Source organism: Curcuma longa, unplaced genomic scaffold (assembly GCF_044706935.1).
Source record: "Curcuma longa cultivar G26 ecotype Majalengka, Jawa Barat unplaced genomic scaffold, ITB_CL_G26_1.1 contig_19305, whole genome shotgun sequence".
NCBI classification, from domain to species: Eukaryota; Viridiplantae; Streptophyta; class Magnoliopsida; order Zingiberales; family Zingiberaceae; genus Curcuma; species Curcuma longa.
In genome coordinates this window covers 51,373-75,519 of record NW_027431061.1, presented here as the reverse complement: position 1 = coordinate 75,519, position 24,147 = coordinate 51,373, and the positions used below count along the sequence as shown (strand labels likewise).

At 38.0% G+C, this 24,147-nt stretch overlaps 1 protein-coding gene across 1 annotated transcript; it reads right to left on the bottom strand.

Moving 5' to 3' along the window:
* Positions 1–2,679: 2,679 nt before the first annotated feature.
* On the bottom strand, positions 2,680–23,124 carry LOC141817092 (helicase-like transcription factor CHR28). The gene is given in 13 exon segments (XM_074704777.1): positions 2,680–3,091; positions 3,423–3,632; positions 3,717–4,307; positions 5,222–5,290; positions 5,293–5,445; positions 5,737–5,867; positions 6,521–7,406; positions 7,502–7,579; positions 7,692–7,763; positions 18,672–19,615; positions 19,719–20,189; positions 20,319–20,397; positions 22,811–23,124. Coding segments are annotated over 13 exon segments (3,942 nt in total). The 5' UTR covers positions 22,964–23,124; the 3' UTR covers positions 2,680–2,986.
* Between the last annotated feature and the right edge of the window lie 1,023 nt (positions 23,125–24,147).

Below are 24,147 nucleotides of genomic sequence, written 5' to 3'. Positions count from 1 at the left end.
CCGTGTTATTTGTTATGGGGTGATATATTTCGATCAAGAAAGTCAGGTTTGATTTATGTCAGATAACATATTGGATAGAGTAATGATAGATAGTATGAAAAATTGTAGCATGAATGTAGCATGACACATTCAATTCATGGATGTGGGATCCACTGCATGTCAATGGAATCCACTTGCATTGAGTGTGTCATGCTACATTCATGCTACAATTTTCATGCTACCTATCGTTACGCTATTGGATATACTCTGATTGATTCTGTGTCTGATTGATTTTTGTGTCCCATGCTCAATTGACTCTACGCCCGAGTAACTCCGTGCCCAATGACTCCCATATCTAATATAATTGGTTTCATGCCCGATCAATTTGATGATCTCCTAGATAGAAATCCGCTCCTCAGTCGATCTAATCTCATTGAATTTGTACTCTTCCTTAAGTAATTTTATTTTACTAACCTTATTTCTCTCCCTCAGTCTCCTAAAATATTTAATAATAAATGACTTATCATATTTAATACAGTATAATCTTTTTTAATACAATATGATTTTTTTTATCATATTAAACATTTTAATATGAATGATGGAATTTTTTTTTATCATGTTGAATATTTTTTTTATTTTTGATGTGACATTTTCACACAGGATTGTATAAAAGAATTTCACTTTTCACGGATCAAAATATATGCACATGCACACACTTTATACTTTAATTTTCTGAATTTTCTTTTTTTTTTATTTTCAATCGACGGACGAACTAATTTGAAGGTCGAAATAATTTTCTTTTAATCTCTATTTAATCCTGTGTCACTTTTTCGAAGTCTTACATAATCGCGAGCTTCTCTCAGCTCTTCAACGCAGAATTCAGATGTACGGAGTTTTATTCGGAGATGATTTCGAAAAGGAAAAATCCGTGTTCATAGCTCCAACAAAGCAACAATGAAAGAGTAGAATAGGTAAGTAATTATTGGTCGTACGACGGAAGGGTGGCCACAAGGAGACCTATCTCCATCTCATCCATTGCAGAGAGAGAAAGGAAGAGAAAGATGGTGTGAAGAAGGAGGCGACCACTCGGACGCAGAAAGGTGGGAAATTTAGCGATGAAGGAGACGACAAGAGTGGGAAAAAAATGGTGAAAGTTGGGAAGAGGATTTATTGGCTTTGATGGTGGAATTAATGCAAGGAAATGGACGTCTGAATGTTTTTTTTTTTTAATTTTATTTTAGTAATTTAAATGTCTAATTTTCACCTGGGCAGTTATTTAAAAATTCTCCACCCGTAATTTTAATCTGCTACGATGTCGAAACCACCGATTATTATTATTTATATATTTTAAAAACATATTTAAACATTTATTAATATAAAAAAATTATAAATTAAAAAAAACGTCAACTTATTTATCTTATCTATCGACTCAGGGTGCATGAAAATTAAAGCCACATATTTGTTAATGCCTTCGATAACAAATCTTCTATTTCATATTTTGAAAATTATTATATTTGTAATTTTAGTTCAATCATTTATAAAAAATTGAAAGTCAAAATAAATCAAAAAGAATATTATATTAAATTCTAAATCATTTTGATTTTCTTTATGTAATATTAATATTATTATATTTTAATATGATAAAACATATATATATATATATATATATATTAATTTTATATATTTGATCACTATATATATAATTTTATTATTGGATAAATTATATCCTTAATAAATTTATTATTAGATATATACAAGTCAAAAACTTAATATTAAAATGGATAAAAAGATAGAATAAGACATAAATAATTTAATGAAATTAATAAATTTAATGAGTTAGATAGAAATTAAAAAAAATAGAATAGTCTTTAAAAAAAATTAAAACAAATAAGTTAATTTATATCAAACCATACTATTATTATCACTGAGATATTATAAATATTATTAAATAAAAAAAATTTATTGAAAAAATCTAAAACTGAATTGATGATTTAAAAAAAATAAAAATTTTTAAAAATAAATACCAATAATGAATTGATTACGAGTCAGAACGATTGAACTGAATCAGTCAAGTCTAATTTCACCTAGATTCATATATCTGGTAAATCTAGCAAAATTAATGGACACTTAAAAATCTATTTTTAAAATATTCATCTCATTTAAAATTTAAAATTCTTTTTAAATTTTTTTGCCACTACATCACGTCAATGAGAGCACGTGTCAATGGAATTTTGGGGGAAGGAGATGGAGCATCGTTTTTGTGGGCAGCTGCTGTCTGTCTGTCAACAGAATGTCTGTTTAATTCAGATTTGCATGGTTTATTAAAAATTAAGTTTTTCTGATTTTTGTAAGTTTTTTTTGCACCGACACGCATGTATTGAATGCCATCTTCCTGCAGCGTTAAAAATGTAAAGAATTTAAATGCTAATTTAGAAAGATAAAATATTCAATAATGGTATCAGATTGGATATCCACAGCTGTTTAAAAAACCTACTTGATAATAAACGGGTGGTGATCCAATTAAATAAATAAAACATAGAAAACATACGTATTTGCATGTGGCCACGAGTATTTTCAATATTAAATACACTTACTTATACAGAGTGAGCATTATGAAATTTAAAATCTAACTTCAATATGTTTTTGGTATATATATATATATCTTTTTAAATGTTGTTCCAGACACTACATGCAGAGTGAAGCCATCAAATCAAATGATCACAAATCTAATGCCACTGAAGCTTTACAAATGATGCCAATGGTGAAATCGAAAGAATTTCACATTTTATCAATTTTCTCTCCTATAAAATAACACTGCCTATAATTGTAAGAAAAACTATGCTTAAAGAGCAAGAGAAGTTAAAACGAACTGTGCAAGCTCTAAATTCGCTATTCACAAGAAAGCTGGTTAGTGCTTGGTACCGATGAAAGGCAGCGGAGGATTGACTCTGGAAGGATGTTGAGGTTAGCCTGCTGTGTCCAAAACTTTGCTGCTAGAGGTTGCGAGCTACACCATGAAAAGATAATTCAAGTCCTCCACCGTCAAGCGAGTTTGGCGAGAGCCTGATTCATCTTCGCCGAATGCTGAAGCGACCATTTCCCTCTTCTTTTCCTGTAGACAAGCGAGATACATTAGTGCGAAGAGTTATGGAGGCAGTTTTCGTTGATGATCACCTATCCACTCTACAATTTTAATAACGAGTACAACTGTTCAAGAATCAATTACGAGTATCGATGGGGATTATTTATTCTTGAATAGGAGAATCGTTGGAAAATATCCCTGACGTTGGTGATTCAGTTTGTCACACCAATGGTATAACAAGTCGAAACCAACTTGAGAGTATTTCCTACGTTTATTATCTACCATCCACTGCCAGAAACTCTTTCCGCACAAATCAGGAGGATGTGTATAAAAAATAAGTGAAGTAATTAAACAGCAGTACCTGTAGAGCTAAAATGCGATCTTCCACAGTGTCTTTCACAGTTAACCGTGAAACAGTTACCGGACGGCTCTGGCCGATTCTGTGTGCTCTATCAATGGCCTGGTCCTCAGTAGTAGGGTTCCACCACAAGTCCAGAAGAAGAACATGACAAGCTACCACCAGATTCAGACCGAGGCTTGCAGCTTTCAGAGACATGATCATCACAGTAACCTGTAACAAAGTGATGCTTTCTTTAGATCAAACACAAAGCTCGGATAGGTAAGTAGAGTATTGCAGCATAAAGATTCGCCAGACCTCTGGAAGATTGTTGAAGTCTTTGATTGCTTTCTCTCTGGCGGCAACAGACATTGTTCCATCAAGTCTCCTATACTGTATAGAAGATTTTTGCAACGGAACTTCCAATAAATCTAGCATCTTTGTCCACTGAGAGAAAACAATGGCCTTTTCTGAATGCTGACAATTTGGTTTAGATTTGTTTCCTTCATTTGCATTCACAGAGCATTGCTGTGAAACTGCATTAACCCCATTCTGCATAGAACCATGACCTTCCTTGAGTTTGGAGGAGTTGCAATCAGGAAGAGAACATTGGGACCTGGGGAGTGATTGCAAAATATCGAGTGCTGCTTTTACTTTAGAAGAATAAGAATTTCCATTGGTCGTTGCATCTGAGATGCCGGAACTACAACCATTGGAGTTGCAGACCTCACCAGTCATCTCACCTATGGAGCTTACTATTGTACTTCTAGAAAATACTGAAACAGCATTTAACCGAACTTTGCAATCAGCTGATGGACAGATATTATCATCACCATTAAGATGCTCACGAATACACTGATTGCAGAAAACATGTCCACATATTGTGACAACTGCATCCTCAGGTGGATCCTGTAAAGATCATTAATCTTAATAAAAAAACCTCACAGTTTGTTTCCAGTTACAACACAATTTTATCCTAAAACAGAAAAAAATGTAACATATTGGGAAGAGAATGTTGCATCAGTTCCCACCATGATTAGAATATTCAAGCTGTAAAGATAACTGAGACTCCCCAAATTTTTTGAGTCTTATATTAATAAGTTATGGAGAGCCTTGGCACAACAGTAAAATTGTTGCCGTGTGACCTAGAGATCACGGGTTTGAGTCTCAAAAACAACCTCTTACAAAGCAGGATAAGACTACATATAATAGACTCTTCCCCGGGACCCTACATTGATGGGAGCTTCATGCACCGGATTGTCCTTTTTATATTAACAAGTTCTACAATAATTAAGTGTCATTTCATGTACAATACTGCAAATGTGAGACAAATAGCTTGTCCAACATAACTAATAAATATTTCACTCAGGCGGTTACACTAGTAGACTTGGTGATGTAACATTGAATTTACATCTTTAAAGACCTATTAACAAAATTCCTCTTTTGTAGAATACCATGATCAATATGATTGAATTGAACAAAAGTGCTATTGGATAAAACAGTGATTATTATTGAAAGCATAAACAGAATCTCCACAAAGCCGTGGTACCAAATTTCCATTCTAGAGTCAATTCCATGAGCTAATATGTGTTGTTGCATGACCCACTAAACTTTACTGAAAGAGACAATTACGCAGGGCAATAGACTTGAAGGTTCTTTTCATCTGTGTATAGTAGATTCCTTTTTTCACTAACCAAAATAAGAAAATTTCACTCTGCTTTAAGGTAAAGAAACCAGGAAGCAAAGAAATACAATTTAGTGGAAGATTAATAACTAAACATTTATCAAGAGTGGTACCTAATCATGTGCATTAAGACACTTACATTGCATATCGTACAAATAGCCAAGCATGCTTCTAGACAACTCAAGAGATCCTTCTGTTTTTCTTTGGGGGGAGCTTCCGCGCTGTTTCTATAGAAGACTTCTCCATAGAATCGGAACCATATCCATTTACCAGAAAACGATGATCACAAGCTTGCCTTAGTCTTAAGAGCATCAACAAAATATTCACATAGTTCTGTTTGACAGTTCCTTCATTTGCATATACCTAAAAAAACAAGTATCTCTTGAGACTCTACATTCGATCATACATGTAAAATGTATTAAAAAACAAATAGTTTAAGAAAACATATTATATGCAAGAAATGATTTTCAAAGCAAATGATCCCATGCATATACCATCTAATTGAACTCTCAAAAAAATATAAAACATACTAAACTGAGAATGCAATCACTTAATATCTGAGAATCAAGACCCATAAAAAACAACTTTAATGAATATCAAAGATGCAAAAGTAAAGAAATATCTAAAAGCATCCAGAAAAGCAAATACACCAACCTTAAACTGTTCTCTTGACTCAGCTTCTAAACGTGTGTAGAAAGTTCGTTCTTCCTCTGAGAAATCCACCTTCATCAAAGTAATAGTCTTTGGTGGCAAAGTGATAACAGGCTTACCATCAAGCAATGTTCCTGAAAAAAATTCAAATGATTTTAGAATCTAAGTGGAAATTGAATATCTTTGATAGGAAAAAGATCTTCACAAAGAACAAGTCAATACAGACATAAAGGTGCCTACTTCCAAATAACCTGAAAAATCAGACACCCAGAAGATGCTCTGAAAGTAAGAAATGAATTTTGTAGAGGAAAAGGAAAACATTACACAAAATGTGGTAATCATGTAGAGAAACACCTAGTATGGAAAGGGAATTTGTTAGAAGTTAGAAGACAAGATCAATATTCAATGAAAATTACATTTCTGACCAATGAGTAATGAAGAATCATAAGAGGCTAAGGCTCCAATTATGACCATTCGGTTCTAAATATGATGCAGTCTAAGTAGTTAGCAAGTAAGCCACCATAAAGACTCATGGGAAGATCACACAAGCTCACAACCTAAAAGGAATAAGATATCCAACAAGAAGAGAACATCACGGCTTAGACTTGCAAGGGAAAAAAAAGAAATATAAAAGTATTAGGGAAATCATAATAAAATACAAAAAAGGAGAATACGGAGATGGATCAAATTGATTAATTTATGAAATGATATACAGTTTGAAATTCTGAAACCTTCATAAATCCAGAACATATTTTACACAGTTGAAATAGTAAAATAAGAACTTCACCTTTAGTGCGGCGTAACATTATAGTCTTCAAAACCAATTGAAGCCTTTTATAACCATTTGATGGATCACGGCTAATTGGATTCTTTATCTTGGAACAAAAAGATTTATACGCATCAAATGGATCATAACGGAGAAATCTGAAATAGCTATAAAGGTCATCAACTGCATTCTGTATAGGTGTGCCAGACAAGCACCACCTTCTCTTAGCCCGCAGACCCCAACATGCCCTTGCAACTTGAGTCCTATGATTCTTGATGCTTTGAGCTTCATCCAGAATTACCCTAAACCAACTAACTCTTGCAAGAGGTCGAGCAGCAGCTTTGACATTCCCATCTTTCACACACTTTCTTGAGGAGCTTGGAGCCTCCTTCCTTTTTTTATCAATCATACTTTCTGTCAGACCATCATAATTTCCTTTCTCCTCAACATCTTTATCAGCAAGAGGCTGCTTAGGAACTTCCATGCTTACAATAGCATATGTAGTAAGAACAACATCATATTTTGCAAGTTCATGAGCATCTTTGGTTCTATTACCTCCATGATAAACAAGAAACGACAAATTAGCACTGCCAACCACTTTAGTTTTCAGTTCCTCAGCCCATTGCCGGAGAACGCTTGTAGGGCAAACAACTAATGTTCCTGCTGCAGGCCTACTCTTCACAGACATCATTACCTGATCCTCCCTTCCCTTTGATCCACTGGCCATCATGGAACTGCAAATTCGGAGCTGCTTTGCTTCATTAATCTTCGAAATCTCATCTTCTTCATCATCATCCAGGTTTAGAGGTTCAAATTTATCATGATTTCCTGCAGAAGGAAATAGTTGAGGAGATGGAGATCTCTCCATCAGGATTAGTGCAATTGTAGATACTGTTTTACCAAGACCCTGAAACAATGAGATACTTGAGATTATCAGCCATTGTCGAACAAAGATATTAACAACTATAAATAAGAGATTAGCAGGTCAAGGAATGTACAAACCTGATCATCAGCAAGTATACCACCACAACAATGTGGATTTGCAGTTTCCTTTTGTACCATCCAATGCAAAGCTATACGCTGTAAAACAAGATGCTTCCTTTTAGTTCAATAGTAGTAAAAACACTAACAAAAAATGTCAAAAGAGATGTATTAGATCAATAGGCTTAATAAGGGAATCATTAAGTTGAACCTGGTGTCTCAATAAAGGAACTGCCAAAAGTCCCTCAGGTGGACTAACCTCAGATTTCGGCTGAGAAAGATCCTGCACATAACTAACATCAATTATAGCATGTGTATAGCTAGAACAGAACAGTTGTCTGTCATTCAATGAGCACAACTACATCAAAATATATAGGACTGCATGGGGCCCCAAACTAGATATTTCAACATTCCCTCCAACTGTTGCATATATTGACTCATGCAGTTGCTCTACAATATTGAAAAAGAGTGGTGTTTTGTTTTTTTTTCAAAAAAAAAAAAAAGGTAGCACTGACAAGAGGCTTGGATGGCACAGTGATTTATCTTCAAAAGAAAATAATTCCATTAACTCTCCAGAACTGAAGATACCCATAGAGTCTAGAGATGGAAAGTTGCAAAGATCAAACAATCGAAGGATTGAAAATAGAAAGAGATTACAGTTCCACTATCTAGGCAAACATACTGTATACTTATTAGTAAAACTAACTAGGCATCACATATGCTATGAAAATAAATCAGACTACAAATCAAATCATAACTCAGTGCCATAATTTATTGACACAATTTATGACACAAAGGTGCAGAACAGCCTCAGTTAGAGACTGTCATAAAGGCACATAAAAATAGATGGAATTAAACCACCACATTAATGGCTAATATAAGTAAAATAGTTAAATAGATAATACACTAGAAGATATGTGATTCAATTGTTATAAATAAAATTATGATAGTTAATGTGTTAGTGAAGTCATCTCAGTAGAGAAAAACAGAGGGATCAGCCAGGCAAAAGAGCAGTATATCTGCTGAATCAACAAAACAAAATTGCAAGAATCAAAGTCAGCAAAAAATCCAAATTAGAGAAATAAATCAGCATTATATAGATAACATATGTGAATATTATATAGTATTCACCACAAGTTTGTTTCACTAATATTCAGATGTGCTTGCTATATTATATTTCAAATATAGCAGTATACTATGTATACTTCTATATAAAAGAGAGAAAATTGGCAGCATAAGAATAGAACATCCATATATATTATAAATCACCTCTATCTCTTTTACCCATCAATCATATATATAACGAGTGTGATGCATCACAAGAAGAGAGATTGAGTGTGGAGTAGGAAACTGAAGAAAGAGTAGGAATCTGAAGTTAGGTGGTAAAAAAGTGCAAAAAGTTTGTAAAAAACTTAGGTATCACACCTACGGGTTCCTAGACATCATGCCGTAGGGAAATTGCACCACGCAATCTAAAATTTTTCTCAAAAAGTCAATTCTTATTCCATATCCAACAGTAGGCAATATTCATATTGATATAAGTAGATAAAATTTTCAAATATAAAAATCATGAAGAACTCATAAAGACTCACATAGGAAGCATAAAGTACTCATAAAGACTCACATAAAAAATATAAAGACTCAAAGGAAACATAAACACTCATAAAGATTTTTAATTGACATTTCAATTTTCTAAACATTGGAAGTTAAAAAACTTTGGAATTGTTGTTGTTGTGAATTGATAGATTTTGTACTTGACTCATCCAATCTTTGACTTTCAAGCCTTGGAAGGCTCATCATTTCCCTAAGTATGCCAAATTAAAAATTGGGCTTTAGAATCTTTATGCCCTGTTTACTCTGAGGTGCAGATAACAAAAAGGATGGATTGCACATGAGTCGAGACACTTTCCTTTGTTCACTTTTAAAAAAATAATAGGCAGACAGACTAAATCTGTCCGTGGATCAATGTTAGTTGTTTTTTGTCCATAAAAAATGGACGAAACCAATCCCTCCTTCCTACAATCCCAGTGGTCATTCAACCATATCAAATTGACGATCAGTGGTCATTTGCAACAACAATTTGGTAGTGGTGAGTGGCAAACTCATTGTGGTCACAACATCACTTGTTGCACCGCAAGGTCGTAGCCACGACCTCGCTCGTTGTGTCGCAAGGTCACGACCATGACCTTGCGGCGAGGTCACCACCTCCCTCACAACCTCGAAGTGAGGCTGTGATCAAGACCTCGCAACCTCACCGCGGCGAGGCCGATGGCGAGGAGGTTGCGGTGATGCCGCCATCTCGCGGTGAGGGTGAGCCTAATGCTTTCCTTTCTCTTCTTTCCATAGTTTACTCTTTTTTTTCCCCTTTCCTCCATCTTTCCCTTCTCTTCCCCTAAGGATATGTTTCCACTCCCTCCTTCATCCATGTTTTTGAGTAAACAGAGCATTAATCTTGCATTTATAAACATTTATAGGAGATTATCACTTGTCTCCCTCAATGTGCCCATTCAATTAATGCATTGACTATCGTACATTAGAAAAAGAGAATTTTAGATTTTTCTTAAATTCTTATATATAATATGATAAGACCACATTACCTATGCATTTCGTAGGATTAAAAAACAATCCTTTTAGTGATTCTACTTACAAAAAATGCTCATTAAAATTATTTTAAGGCCGCTACTCGCAAGTTTAATAATTTCATAAATACGTTCTTCCAAGAATTAAAAAAAATAAAATTTCAATTCTACTTACAGAAGATAGTATTATAAGGTAGTATAAAACAAATCATTTGGCAAGATTGATTATTTGAAAAATAAACAAAGAATTGTTTTGGATATTTATTAGCACTTTACGACGGGTTTTAAAAATTGTAAATATTATTTTCCATCAATTAGATATAAATGATAAAATACTTAACAAGTATTAATATTTGTACTAATGGTTTAAAATTAAATTTATTTTTATAAAACAAATATTCCAAATTTTTGGATATAGAAAAAAAATTGCAGCAGCCTAAATTTGTATAGGAAGAATTAATGTTACATTTTCAGCTATTACTTTACTGTGTATATTTGTTACACTACTAGTCTACTATGCTTAAAACATGTTTCAATATATCTATTTCGGCCAAATACCGTGCATGATCAAGTCACCAATCAACGAACAAACTGACATACACGCTTCCCAAAGATAATCGCCGGAAACGATGAAAGGACCTGAAAATCACTCCAAAAGAGAGTTAGAATGACCCCGGAGGTGGATCCTAATACGACATTCCGACGCTTAAGTTACGGTTCCGCGAGAGGAAGAAGATTAAAAACTTGAGGAAATTAAGATTTTGTGTGCACATACCTGTGCCTATAAGTATTGACAACATTTTATATAGTTATCAATGTATCCAATCTCCAAAAAGATCAACATCTGTTTAAGATATATTCCAAAATACGTGCTACCGTTTATGGTATACTCTGATATACACCTTCCAATTGTTTGTCTTTCGGGATATTTTTCTTTTTCTCCAGGAAAAATAATTTTAGGATTTTTTGATCTCACAAATGAATTGACTTTATGGGCTCCACCTAAAAGTGGATGATGAAATATCTAAGATCGAGATGAGGTCGGTGCATGAGACCGGAGTGAGACCGAGCAAAGTTCGAGGTCGAGACCATGAGTTGAGATAAGGTCGACACATGAGACCAAAGTTGGGACCCGAGCATAGATCAAGGTCGGGACCATAAGTTGAGATGAGGTTGACACGTGAGACCAAGGTTGGGGCCCGAGTAGAGATCAAGGTCGGGACCATAAGCTAAGATAAGGTCGGCACATGACCGAGGTTGGGATCCGAGACCGAGTTGAGGTCGGCGCAGGAGACCGAAGTTAGGACCCGAAACTGGGATGGGGTCGGTGCAGGAGATCGAGATTAGGACCTCAGGTTGCAATGAGGTCGACACATGAGATCCAGTAGATGCCAAGGTCGAGACCCAAATCCGGGATGAGTCGATGCAGGAGACCGAGATCGGGACCCGAGGTTGCGGTGAGGTCGACGCATTAGATCCAGTAGATGCCAAGGTCAGGATCCGAGCCCGAGATGAGATTGGCACATGACATCCAGTAGACATCTAGGTTGGGACCCAAGCTCGAGATGAGGTCGGCACATTAGATCCAATAGATGCCGAGGTCGGGACCCAAGGCAAAGATGAGGTCGATGCATGAGATCCAGTAGACGCCAAAGTTGGGACCCGAGACTAAGAAGAGGTCGATGTATGAGATCCAGTAGACATCAAGGTCGAGATCCGAGGCTGAAGTTGCCAACTGGCTAACCTTCGAGTTTTGTCTAATCCTGCTTTATCTTGTATCATAGTTCTACGTCATTCCAAATCTAGGGCCGCGTGGTAGCTTTAGGCTTCCACCATATCACAAACCCCCCCCCCCCCCCAATTAATCTAGTCGAAAGAGGCGTAATCTGATTGATTGGACTGTGTTGAGTTGTGGGCGAGATACCTTAATGAGATGTCATTGCTCCCCCATATAAGGATGAAGCTGCCATAATAGAATATCAAGCTCGGTGCTCGATGCTTTGTGTCCATCGTAAAACTATGTTGCAAGCTTAGGACTCGGTGCTCCGTGCTTATCGTAAGACTATGTCGCGAGCTCGGGACTTGGTGCTCCGTGCTTGTCTTAAGGTTATGTCGCGGGGATTCGATGCTCCGTGCATATCGTAAGGCTATGTCACAAGCATGAAACTCGGTGCTCCGTGCTTGTCGTAAGACTATGGCATGAGCTTAAAGTTCGGTGCTCCGTGCCTATCGTAAGATTATATCGCAAGCTTAGGGTTCGGTGCTTCGTGCCTATCGTAAGGCTATGTTGCAAGCTCGAGGCTCAATATTCCATGCTTATCGTAAGACTATGTCATAAGCACAGGATTCGATGCTTCGTATCTGTCGTAAGGCTATGTCACGAGTTCCGAGCTCGGTGCTCCGAGTCTGTTTTAAGGCTAATGTCACGAGCTCGAGGTTCGATATTTCGTGCCTGTCATAAAGCTATGTCACGAAATCGGGACTCGGTGCTCCATGCCTGTCGTAAGACTATGTCACGAGCTTGAGGCTCAGTGCTCCATGCCTGTGGTAAGGCTCGGAGCCCAGTGTTCCGTGCTTGTCGTAAGGTTATGTCGCAAACTCGAGGCTCAGTGCTCTGTGCCCGTTGTAAGGCTATGCCGCAAGCTCAGAGTTCGATGATCCCTGCAAGGTTATGTCGCGAGCTCGAGGCTTGATGCTCCGGGCTTATTATAAGACTAATTTTGCAAGTTTGAGACTCGGTGTTCTGTGCCTATCGTAAAGCTATATCGCGAGCTCAGGGCTCCGTGCCTGTTATAAGAGTATGTCCTGAGCTCGCGGCTCAATGCTCTGTGTCTATCGTAATACTATGTCGCGAGCTCAGAGGTTCAGTGCACCGTGTCTGTGGTAAAGTTATGTTGTGAGCTCGGGGCTCGGTACTCTGTGCTTGTCATAAGGCTGTCGCGAACTCGAGGCTCAGTGCTCTGTATCTGTCGTAAAACTGTCACGAACCTAAAGCTCGATGCTCCGTGCATGGCATAAGACTATGTCGCGAGATCGGGTCTCGATGCTCCGTGCTTCGTGCCTGTCGTAAGGCTATGTCCTTAGCTCGAGGCTCGGTGATCCGTACTTGTCATAAGACTATGTCGCGAGCTTCAGGCTCGGTGCTCTGTGGCTATCGTAAGGCAATATTGCGAGCTCGAGACTCGGTGTTCCGTGCTTGTCGTAAGGCTATGTCATGAGCTCGAGGCTCGGTGTTCCATGTCTGTCGTAAAGCTATGTCGCAAGCTCAGTGTTTCGAGCCTGTTTTAAGGCTAATGATGCGAGCTCGGGGCTCGATATTCTGTGCGTGTCAAAAGGCAATGTCGTGAGCTCGAGGCTCGATACTCCATGCCCGTCATAAACCTATTTCGCAAGCTCAGGGCTTGGTGTTCTGTGTCTAATTGTAAGATATGTTGCGAGCTCGAGGCTCCGTGCTTGTCGCAAGACTATGTTATGGACATGGGACTTGGTGCTCCATGCAAAATTATGTCGGAAGCTTTGAGCTCGGTACTCTGGGCCTGTTGTAAGGCTAATGATGCAAGCTCGGCGCTCGGTGTTCCATGTCTGTCGTAAGAGTATATCGCGAGCACGAGGCTTGGGGCTCGATGTTTCATGTCTGTTGTAAGACTATGTTGCAAATTCAGGGCTCAATGCTTTGTGTCTGTTGTATGACTATGTTACGAGCTCGGGGTTCAGTACTTCATGCCTGTCGTCAGATTATATTGCGAGCTCAAGGCTCGAGGCTCAGTATTTGTCATAAGACTATATCGCGAGCTCGGAGCTCGGTGCTCTGTGCCTGTCGTAAAACTATGTCACGAGCTTGAAATTCGGTGTTCCGTACACGTCATAAGGCTCTGTCACAAGCTTGAGGCTCGGTGCTCCATGCTCCATGCCTATCGTAAGCCTATGTTTCGAGCTCGAGACTCGATGCTCCATGCCTATCGTAAGGCCGTGTTGCGAGCTCGGTGCTTCGAGCCTATCATAAGACTGCATGCGCGATTATGTCTGAGTCGGGAGAGACTTACAAGTCTTTACACTCTGTCTGCGACTATGTCCGAGTCGGAAGAGACTTATAGATCTTTGGCTCCGTCCGTAACTATATTTGAGTCAAGGGAGACTTACAAGTCCTTAGTGCTCCGTCCGCGACTATGTCCGAGTCAGGAAAGATTAAACCCTAAAAATGGTAATTACTAATAAATACCAAGGAAATTTTTAGAAGGACCATAATATAGTGAAGATCAAGACTCTTTTAGAGTAAACCATCTATAAGAAATCCTCAAAAAGAAATCCGACCATCTCAACAATAGGCCTATAAAAACGATTCTGCAGTCTTCAACCAAAAGCCAAAACCAATGCACCCCTCACTAGGGAAATCTTACTTGAACATCATGCCAATAGACTAGGAGATTCCATTAAAACTGGTATGAAATTTTTTATGAATTGTAGAGTAGCCAGATAAAAATGTGAGTAACACAATTTCAAGCATGCATGCGACCTCAATTTCAACCGATAGCCCATAATAGTAACGTTTATCATTGTTGCTTGCCCCATGAATTTATTTAGTCATACATAAATACCAAAGATTTACAATGCAGCAAAATGCAACAATATTTAGTAACCATAAATTCTCTATCGTCTTACTGCAACCCCTAAACAACATGAAGAAAGATAAGTTTTGCCAAGAAACAACATCACAAAGGGCAAATGAATGAGAAATTTTGACATGTAGATATCCAGATATATGCATCTTTCATAATATACAAATTATTATCGGAGTTGGAATATCATGCTAGTTAAGGTTGATGCCAGCAAATGAAAAGCAAAAACATATAAGTGATGAAATTCAACTACCATGCTGAGAGATAATGGGATAAGCAACCAGCCATACTATATGCGCATATCAATTTCAATAGCAATAAATAGCAATTTCAACGACAATTTCAGAACTTATCTCAGCATCATAGATCTTCTTGCTGCTAATTTTGCAAATGCAAGGCGATTAAGATTTCTATGATAGAGGAAGTTTTTCATTGAAGACTTCTTTTTATTCTTCTTTTGGCATTATTTGATTTCTCAACCGACAGCCTCGAAATTTATGCTATTTTTTTATATGGTTACTACTAAGCTGTTGATGAAGTTCTAACAAAAAGAAACTCTGTGTTTGACTTGTATCCTGATGGAGAGCATGCAACGATGATGGATTAGGAGATGCGGCAGAGAAACCCTACCAATCGGTGGCTCTGGAGACGTGTAGAAGTGGGGAACTTCTTGACGAGCTTGATCTGGATGGTAGTGATCTTGTCGGGGGCTTGCTCTTGGATAGTGAGGGCACAGCGTAGAAGGGCGACGTCCACCGCAAAGGCAATTCGATCTGCGTCCTGGCTGGAAATGCGGTAGTCGTGGAAGAGGACGTCCTTGTCAAATTGTGCGACGGACTGGACATCGACACCGCCGAAGAGGTTGTGGTGGAACATAGCTTGGTCAAGGTGAGGTAGACATGGCAGATCAGGCCGAGCTTATCGAGGGTGGGGATTGCTTTGAACTTCATGGCTCGCCTTCTTCCTCTGTCGACCTCAAAAGCGATCGGGGACTCACCCCTACAAAACTCATGGAGTTTCGCCTCCTCGATAGGTCTTGGAGATTGATGCCCATTATAGAAAATAAATTAGAGGAGGAAGCAAAGAAGAGGATATCTCGATTGAAGTGAGGAAGATCTAGAGTTTCATCGCGAGGGAGAAAAGAAGCCTTAGGGTTTTCTGAGAAGGAGACGGGTCATATGCCTTGGAGGGTGTTATTGAAGAGGATTTATTGTTGCTAAACCCCATGACACCACCCATAAACGAAAACCAAGAAGGATTTTTTTCTAGTGTACTTTGTCGTAGTTTTTTTTTCCGACGGAGCCGTGATTGTCATTATTTCTTCCGATGTTAATCATCGTAGCATCTTAGATCAGATTTCTTACAGACGACGTCAATTTATTCCGATTAAATACCGTGGATGATTAAGCCACTGGTAAACGAACGGATTAACGTGCACGCTCCCCGTAGATAGTCATTGGAAAGGATGAAAGGACCAGAAAAGCACTCCAAAAGAGAGTTAGAATGACGCCGAGGGTGAATCCTGGCAAGCCACTCTAACGCTCAAGTTAAAATTCCGCGAGAGAAAGAAGATTAAAGACTCGAGGACATTAGGATTTTGTGTGTGCATACCTGTGCCTATGGGTATGAACAATCTTTTACATAGTTATCAATGTATCCAATCTTCGAAACATCAGTATCCGTTTAAGATATATTCTGAAATACGTACTACCATTTATAGTATACTCCGATATACACATTCTAATTGTCCATGTCTTACGGGAGAAACAATCTTAAGATTTCCTGATCTTACAGATGAATCAATTTTATGGGCCCTACCTAGAAGTGAATGACGAAAGATCCGAGATCGGGATAAGGTTGACGCATGACGCCGAGGTGAGGCCGAGCAGAGATCGATGTTGGGACACAAAGCTGAGGTGAGGTCAACACATGAAATCCAGTAGACGTCAAGGTTGGGACCCGAGTCCGGGATAAGATCAGCACATGAAATCCAGTATACATCAAGGTCGGGACCCGAGCTCGGGATGAAGTCAGCACATTAGATCCAGTAGACTCCGAGGTCTGGACCCGAGGCTGAGGTTGCCCACTAGCTATCCTTTGAGTTTTATCTAATTCTCCTTGATCTTGCCTAATAACTTCACGTCATTCCAAATCTAGGGTTATGTGGCAGCTTTGGGCTTCCACCATATCACAAGCCTCCCTAATTAGTCTAATCAAAAAGGCGTAGTCTGACTGACTGGACGATGTTGAGTTGTTGTCAGGATACCTTGATGAGGTGGCATCGCTTCGCCATATATGGATAAAGTTGCCATAACAGGATATTGAACTTGGTGCTCAGTACTCGATGCTTAGTGCTTATCGTAAGGCTATGTAGCGAACTTGAGATTCAGTGCTACGTGCATGTTGGGATGAAATCGGTGCATGAGGCCGGAGTGAGGCCAAACAGAAATTGAGGTCCAGACCATATGTTGAGATGAGATCACCACATGAGACCGAGGTTGGGACCTGAGTAGAGATCGAGTCATGGCCATAAGCTGAGATGAGGTCGATACATGAGATCGAGGTTGGAACACGAGCAGAGATCGAGGTTGAGACTATAAGCTGAGATGAGATCGGCACATAAGACCGAGATCAAGACCCGAGTAGAGATCGAGGTCGAACCATAATCTGAGATGAAGTTGGCACGTGAGACTGAGGTCGGGACCCGAGTATAAATCGAGGTCGAGACTATAAGCTGAGATGAGGTTGACATATGAGACTGAGATGAGGCGAAGCTGCAGAGATCGAGATCAGGACCCAAGACTGATATGGGGTCGGTGCAGGAGATCAAGGTCAGGACCCAAGGTCGGGATGAGGTCAGCACATGAGATCCAATAAACACCAAGGTCGAGACCCGAGTCCGGAATAAGGTTGACACATGAGATCCAGTAAACATCAAGGTCGGGACATGAGCCTGGGTTGAGGTCAGTACATGAGATCCAATAGACATCAAGGTTGGACCCAAGCCCTAGATGAGATCGACACATTAGATCTAATAGACGCTGAGGTTTGGACCCGAGACTGAGATGAGGTCAGAGCATGAGATCTAGTAGATGCCAAGGTCGGGGTCCCGAGGCTAAGATGAGGTCGGCGCATGAAATCCAATAGACTCCAAGGTCAGGACCCGAGGCTGAGGTTGCCAACTGGCTATCCTTCTAGTTTTGTTTAATCCTCCTTGATCTTGCCTAATAGCTCCACATTATTCTAAATCTAAGGTCACGTGACAACTTTGGGCTTCCGGCATATCAATATCTTTTCTCACTACTTAGTTTCTGATGTTTCTTGGTCTTAATATTTTGTAACCAAAAGGTAATTTGATGAAAGATCATGAAATTTTTGCAAGTGCTTTTCTTTTCTTATATGCAAAATAAATTTTCCATAACCATAAAAAGGGGAAATGACATATCTTATACTATGCCAAGGAGAAATTATGGCACAAACAGATGTTTCATGCCACAACCAATTTCCATTTTTCCCAGACCAATAATTGCTTTATCAGTTTCCTCAAGAAGCCACAAATGATTAACATATGAACCAAGGTTTTAAGTATCGTTCTAGGCCAGCTATTTGCACCCAACAGGAACAGTAGCATGTTGGTGTCACACAATCATGCCAACAAATGGTGCCGATGGCAGCGATTCGGAAGAAGATGAGATGGGAAGGATGGAAGGAACAATATGTTCTCTGTCTAACCAACATTGGACGAGTTTTTAAGGAGTGATATAAACAACCGATGATAATGAGAGATGATCTGTAAGAGAGACAGAAAGCAATGCTTGAAGTGATAGTCTACTAACCATTGTCTTAATCTGACAATAGGTGCCTAAATCATAAGTGAAATAGAAGCATGAATAAATAAAGGAGTAAAAATTGATAAAAAGAAAACAAAAGATTCAAAGTTAATTTTTAAATAGCAATAACACCATAATAATTAATTATCAGTAAGGCAACACTAACCTGCAGCGCTAGCTGGATATTTAATCTATCTTCATCCTTTTGCCTTATCCCTCCAAACCTAGGTAAATATGTCTCAGTAAATCCAGATTGCTCTACTACTGTAGGATTACTTGTATAAAATGGGTGTGGTGGCGGTGGGTAGGCAGAATTTCTGCTATCATCAAGGATGCATATGTCAGCATCATCATCCACACTTATGTAGCTTGTGGTAGAACCCCATCTAAGACCATCATTATCATGATGCTTAAGACTACTCTGTGGGTAATGAGATATTTGTACCTGATCATCTCTTCCTATCATTGATGATATTTTTTGCTTCTTGTTCTGCCAGTGAGTCAAAGCATCAGGGATTAGTTTTCCCGATTCATTCATCACAAATAATTCAGCATCACTAGAGATAGAATTTCTACTCGATGGCTCTCTCTTGCGACTGACATAAGAAGAAGAATCTATACTAGATTCACTCTCAATACTAAGATCATCAGAATCATTCTGCTCTGCACAGGTGTCTAGCAGTGGTCGAACAGTGTCTGACTTCAGAAAGCCTTGCAGTAAGGATCCAACAGATTCCACTCTCGTGTCCAACCCCACTTCGCTTCCTCTAGATAAACTCTGAGATGGATGCAGTTGTTCCTCATTTTCATCCTTAACCTTCTGATGTGAAAAAACTGGATGAGGAAATTGGTCATACAATGCGTTCCTTGCACCATCAATAGGTGAATCTCCATAAGTCCCATAACCACTGCCACAAGGATTATACATGATACCTGATGCCTCAGTAGCATTCAACATGGACTTGGAATCATCCAAATTTTCATAATTTAAACTAGGAGTGGCATATGTATAAGGATCGTGGAATAGAGAATCTCTCCAAGTGGATCTTCTGTCATCATTTCTCTCAGCATCAGTTAAAACTGAGAAATCAGTTGTCATAGTATATGAATCTGCAAAATATGCAATAGCACACTGTTAGCAAAGCTGTTTCTAGTGTGAGCAAAAGTTACACTCAGAATGCCATTTAACCTTGCATGGTGAATGGTGACATACCGCCTGCACGAGGTTCACAATGATGGCTTCTACTCTGCTCAAAGACCTTTTGGCCACTGTCTATGTACAAACCATCCCTGGATTCAGCATAATGTGGCATGATCAGGGTTCTTTCATCAACAGTATCAGAATTATAACTCGGCACATGTTGTATCTGCTGGTTGTGGAGATCTCTGACCATCAAACTATTGCGGGAGCTTCCAACTAAATTCTTCCTGGAACTAAAATCATATTCTTGGTTTAAAGGTGGAAGACAACTTGAAGGATAATCAGGTGTGTGCTTGGACTCGGCATGCTCTGAGGCATGCCTTATACCATTACTTGTAGGAAAATCATAGTTATGACTTTCTTTTGATCCCAAGGAAAACCCTACATTAATTTCTTTCTGGCAGTCTAAAAAAACACCAATTCTATCTGATGTACTCCATTGAGGAGCAACAGCCCCACTGCATTCCTTAGATTCCGTTAAACCTATTCACAATGACACAAGATTATGAAGAAAGAAAGAAAAGTAATTATACACATGCATTGAACATATTGTATAACTAAACTGGTATAGTTATGTAAACTTCCAGACCCACATATACTGTGAAGATATACCAGTATAAGTTCTAGCAATATCGTCAGCATCTAATGGATATTCATCTAATTTGGCTTGGAATAAACCTTCATATGTGATCTGCATAAAACATCTCCAGCAAATTAGCATCCATCAATATTAGAAAGAATAAAGAATAATAACCATCAAGCATGATAGAATCAAGAAATAGAGCTTCCAACTATTATAAACTAAAAAAAAAACCTTCAACAATAAGCAGATGATGTGACACTGACTAGGTGTAATTTTGTATAAATGCCTATACCTATTGGTAAGTATAACTGATTTCTTGAGACGGCTATAGAATTTTACACTTATTGGAGTTTGGTTGAGTTGGCCTTGAGTCAATCCAAGTTTAATTTGATCCATCTAGGTTAAATCTAGCATCAACATAAAAGAAGAATAACCAGGATCCCCATCTGTTTGCTTCAGTACATTCTTTCAGCAAATTAAAGTTTGAGAATTTCAGAATATTTATCCATATTCAACCAATCATGGTGAGTGATGTTCATTTATTATACAAAGATACCCAAAGATGACTTGAGATGCATACAAAATTTTACAGTTAATGCAGTTTGGGTCAGTTGATCTTGGGTCAATCTAGTTCTGTCAAGATCAAATCTAGCATCAACATAACAGAACTTCAGATGATATGAAATTTGCTTGGTACATCCTTTCAGCTATTAAAGTTTCAGATCTTTCAGAATATTTATCCAATATTCAGATAATCAACCTAACTGTTGATCATTTGTCAAAAAGGACATCAAATTGATAATTGGCTAATGTCTGGTAGGGTGTAAAAAGCCAAATGAATCCTATTTAAAATAGGACCCCTAGATTAAATGTGGCTGAAAGGCAGATAACAAAAAAACATGTAGATCGCATAGTAGCATTACCAACCAGTGTACCAATAGATTTGCAACCAAGGGTATAAACAAAGAATATGTTGTATGTTTTATTCTAGTTATGCTGGACCATTTTTTCTATCCCTTGTGCACTATTGGACCAACATGTTTCTCTTCTAATGAGCTGTGCTTTTTTTTTTGTAGACTTATTTTAGTATCTCTTATGAAACAGCAATTGGTGGTGTTTTTTCCTCATTGCTCTTCTCTATATCTCCTCTTTGTCATTTGCTACCGTGTCAAATTTAAGATTTTTGCATATACTGTCCTTTTTCATGTTACCAACCAGAGCCCCACCTCTCATCTCCTCTCTTTTCTCCTTTTCCAGCCATCAAAGTGTCACTTTTCTGTGGATATCAAGGTTGAATATAACAAGAAGGAGCTATGATTCTGAAACTATGTTCAAAGATTGAATAAGCATCATAAGAGTTACTTAAAAGTGTTAATTTGTTATTTAAAATTCTGGTTTTAATTCATTTGTGAACTGAGTACTATTCAATCATTGTCATCTGTTGAAGCCATCAAGTTTCATTTCTAAATATGTTGATTTAGCATTTTTATTATGTGATTTTGATATTTCAGTGATAATGAATGTCTTTGATTTGTGAAGCTTGTTTAATTTGACTTTCTGAATTTATCATTTCTTGTGATTTTGGTTTGTAAATTGAAAGAAGATAATATTTTCTCAAACATAATATTTTTGTAGTTATTTCTTGGCATTGATACTTGTATTTTCGGTTATAGTTGCAACAAAAGGAGAAAATACTAGAATTTAATTTTCCATTTACAATTATAAAGGTGTTGCATGGAGCAAGAGCAACAAATGCTGGTGATGCATTAAATTAGTTACAAAAGGTTATATAGTCTTTAAAAGTGAAGGATCTTACAATCAGATTGTACAAATCCTACTTTATGGACCTTTTTCCAATTTTAGGTAGGAAACCCTTCAACCATGCATAAAAGGCAAGGCATCAAGCAACTACAATGCATGACAAATTTTAAGGATGAAAAAAAAATCAACTATCTTATGGTGATTTTTCTTAAGATCTCTTCTTTTAGTAATATTTTGCTCGAACTTAAGTTCTTTTAGTAGACAAAATACAAAGACACGTACAGTTTAAACAGAAGCTATCTTATTTCCTAATTCATGACAAAGTTATGTAGCCAAACCCAGCGATGGCAGAAGTCAAATTTAAAAAGAAGCTCAAACCAAAGCAATTACAGTCAGAAAGAGGAAATTTCAGTATAGCCTTTCCGAAGGCAATCGTCTCTGAACTTCACAGATAAAACCAAGGCAGAGTAACGATCAGGCTTCTCCTAGATGAAAAAACGTAACATCACAGGTTATTAGCAGCAAGTAGACACTAAATTCTTGCATTCGTTCCCGATCCAACCGTCTAATTTTACAAAAATAAGATGAGGCTTGAGATTCCAAAATAGACCCTCTCCGTAAAGAGCCTTGTTGCTTCTAACATCCCCAACCAAGACCCTCAATACAAACTAGACAAAGTCAATAGCGGCACTGAAGAGCAAAATTCCAAAGTCAAACAAGAGAAGGACCGAATTGAAACCCTAAAGGGAGGGGAATTTGCCTGGGATTGTTCGTCGGACGAGGGAGGTTGCGCCGGCTCCTTTTCATCGAGGATCGTCTCCAACTCCTCCATGTCGAAGGTGAAGTTTTCGTCGAACGAGGGGTCGTTTTCCTCCCCAAAGGACTCCCACGAATTGATCTGCGGCTCCTCCATCGGAAGGAGGAAGCCCAAACCCTAACTGCCCGCCGACGCGACCGAGCTCGCAGTTTCCGCCGCCGATCCGAGAACCGCACCGCGAGACCCGAAGGAGACGATCGAAGGACGATGAAGGAGAAGAATCGCCGCCGGCAGCAGAGCGAGGAGGAGGAGACAGGGAGAGGAAGAGGGGGAGGAATCGGGGAAAATTTGGCCGCCGCGGAGTTTAAGTAGGAGGAAGAAAAGAGGGGCAGGAGACAATTAATTAAGCCTCCTATTTCCCACTAATTACGTTCAAAATTTGGTCGTATTTTATTTTCTACGGAATTAATTAATTTTAAAATTCCTAATTTTTATTTTAAAAAAATAATATTTTTTCTGAGGAAGGAAAACTGCCTGGCAATTTCATTCTACCGCGTCTTCCTTGAATTTCTTTTCTCATTCTAAATTTGACTTCCGAAATTTAATTTATTTTTTTCCAAATAGATATTTAGACAATATAAATTCTATTTTTATTTCTATTTTTGTGAATCAAATTGATTCTCCGTATGACGCGGTTGTTTGCCTGTTTCGGTTTCAATAGTCACCGACACGGGGAAGCGGCTTTTCCTTTAGTTAACTAATCGACGATTTTTCCACGCACCCAGAAACTTACCACGGGTGGGGCCCACCACCAGTGTGTTTTTCATTGATGCTTCGTTATAAAAAATCGCTTTGCCCCACTAGTTTGGTTTCTTTCTAAATAACTCCTATATTTTTTTTTTAAATACCATCACTGTCTATAATTTAAGTTTGTCCTCACTAAAATAATCATTCTTTATCAATGGTAGTATCTTAAATTTATAAAGTAAAAAAAATAGAAATAAATAATTCTTACAAATTTACCATTGTTCTAAAATAAAAAATAGGAAATATACCTCTTATTTTGGTTACTATTAAAAGGGTGTTTATCCTAAATTTTCTTAAGAATTTTTTTTTTACCCATTAACAAGTTTGATAAGGAATTGGTATAATATGAAATAGTTTAAATTAAAAATAGATTTAAAAGCTGAGTCAAATTACTTTTTAACTATTTTATAATAGTTTTAACTAGGAGCATCCACATTGGATGCTCTAAGCCTCTAACGGTGTTATAACATTTCATTAATATTAAACATTATTATCAAGGAGTGTTATAATACCCCTTCAATTGAACATATTCA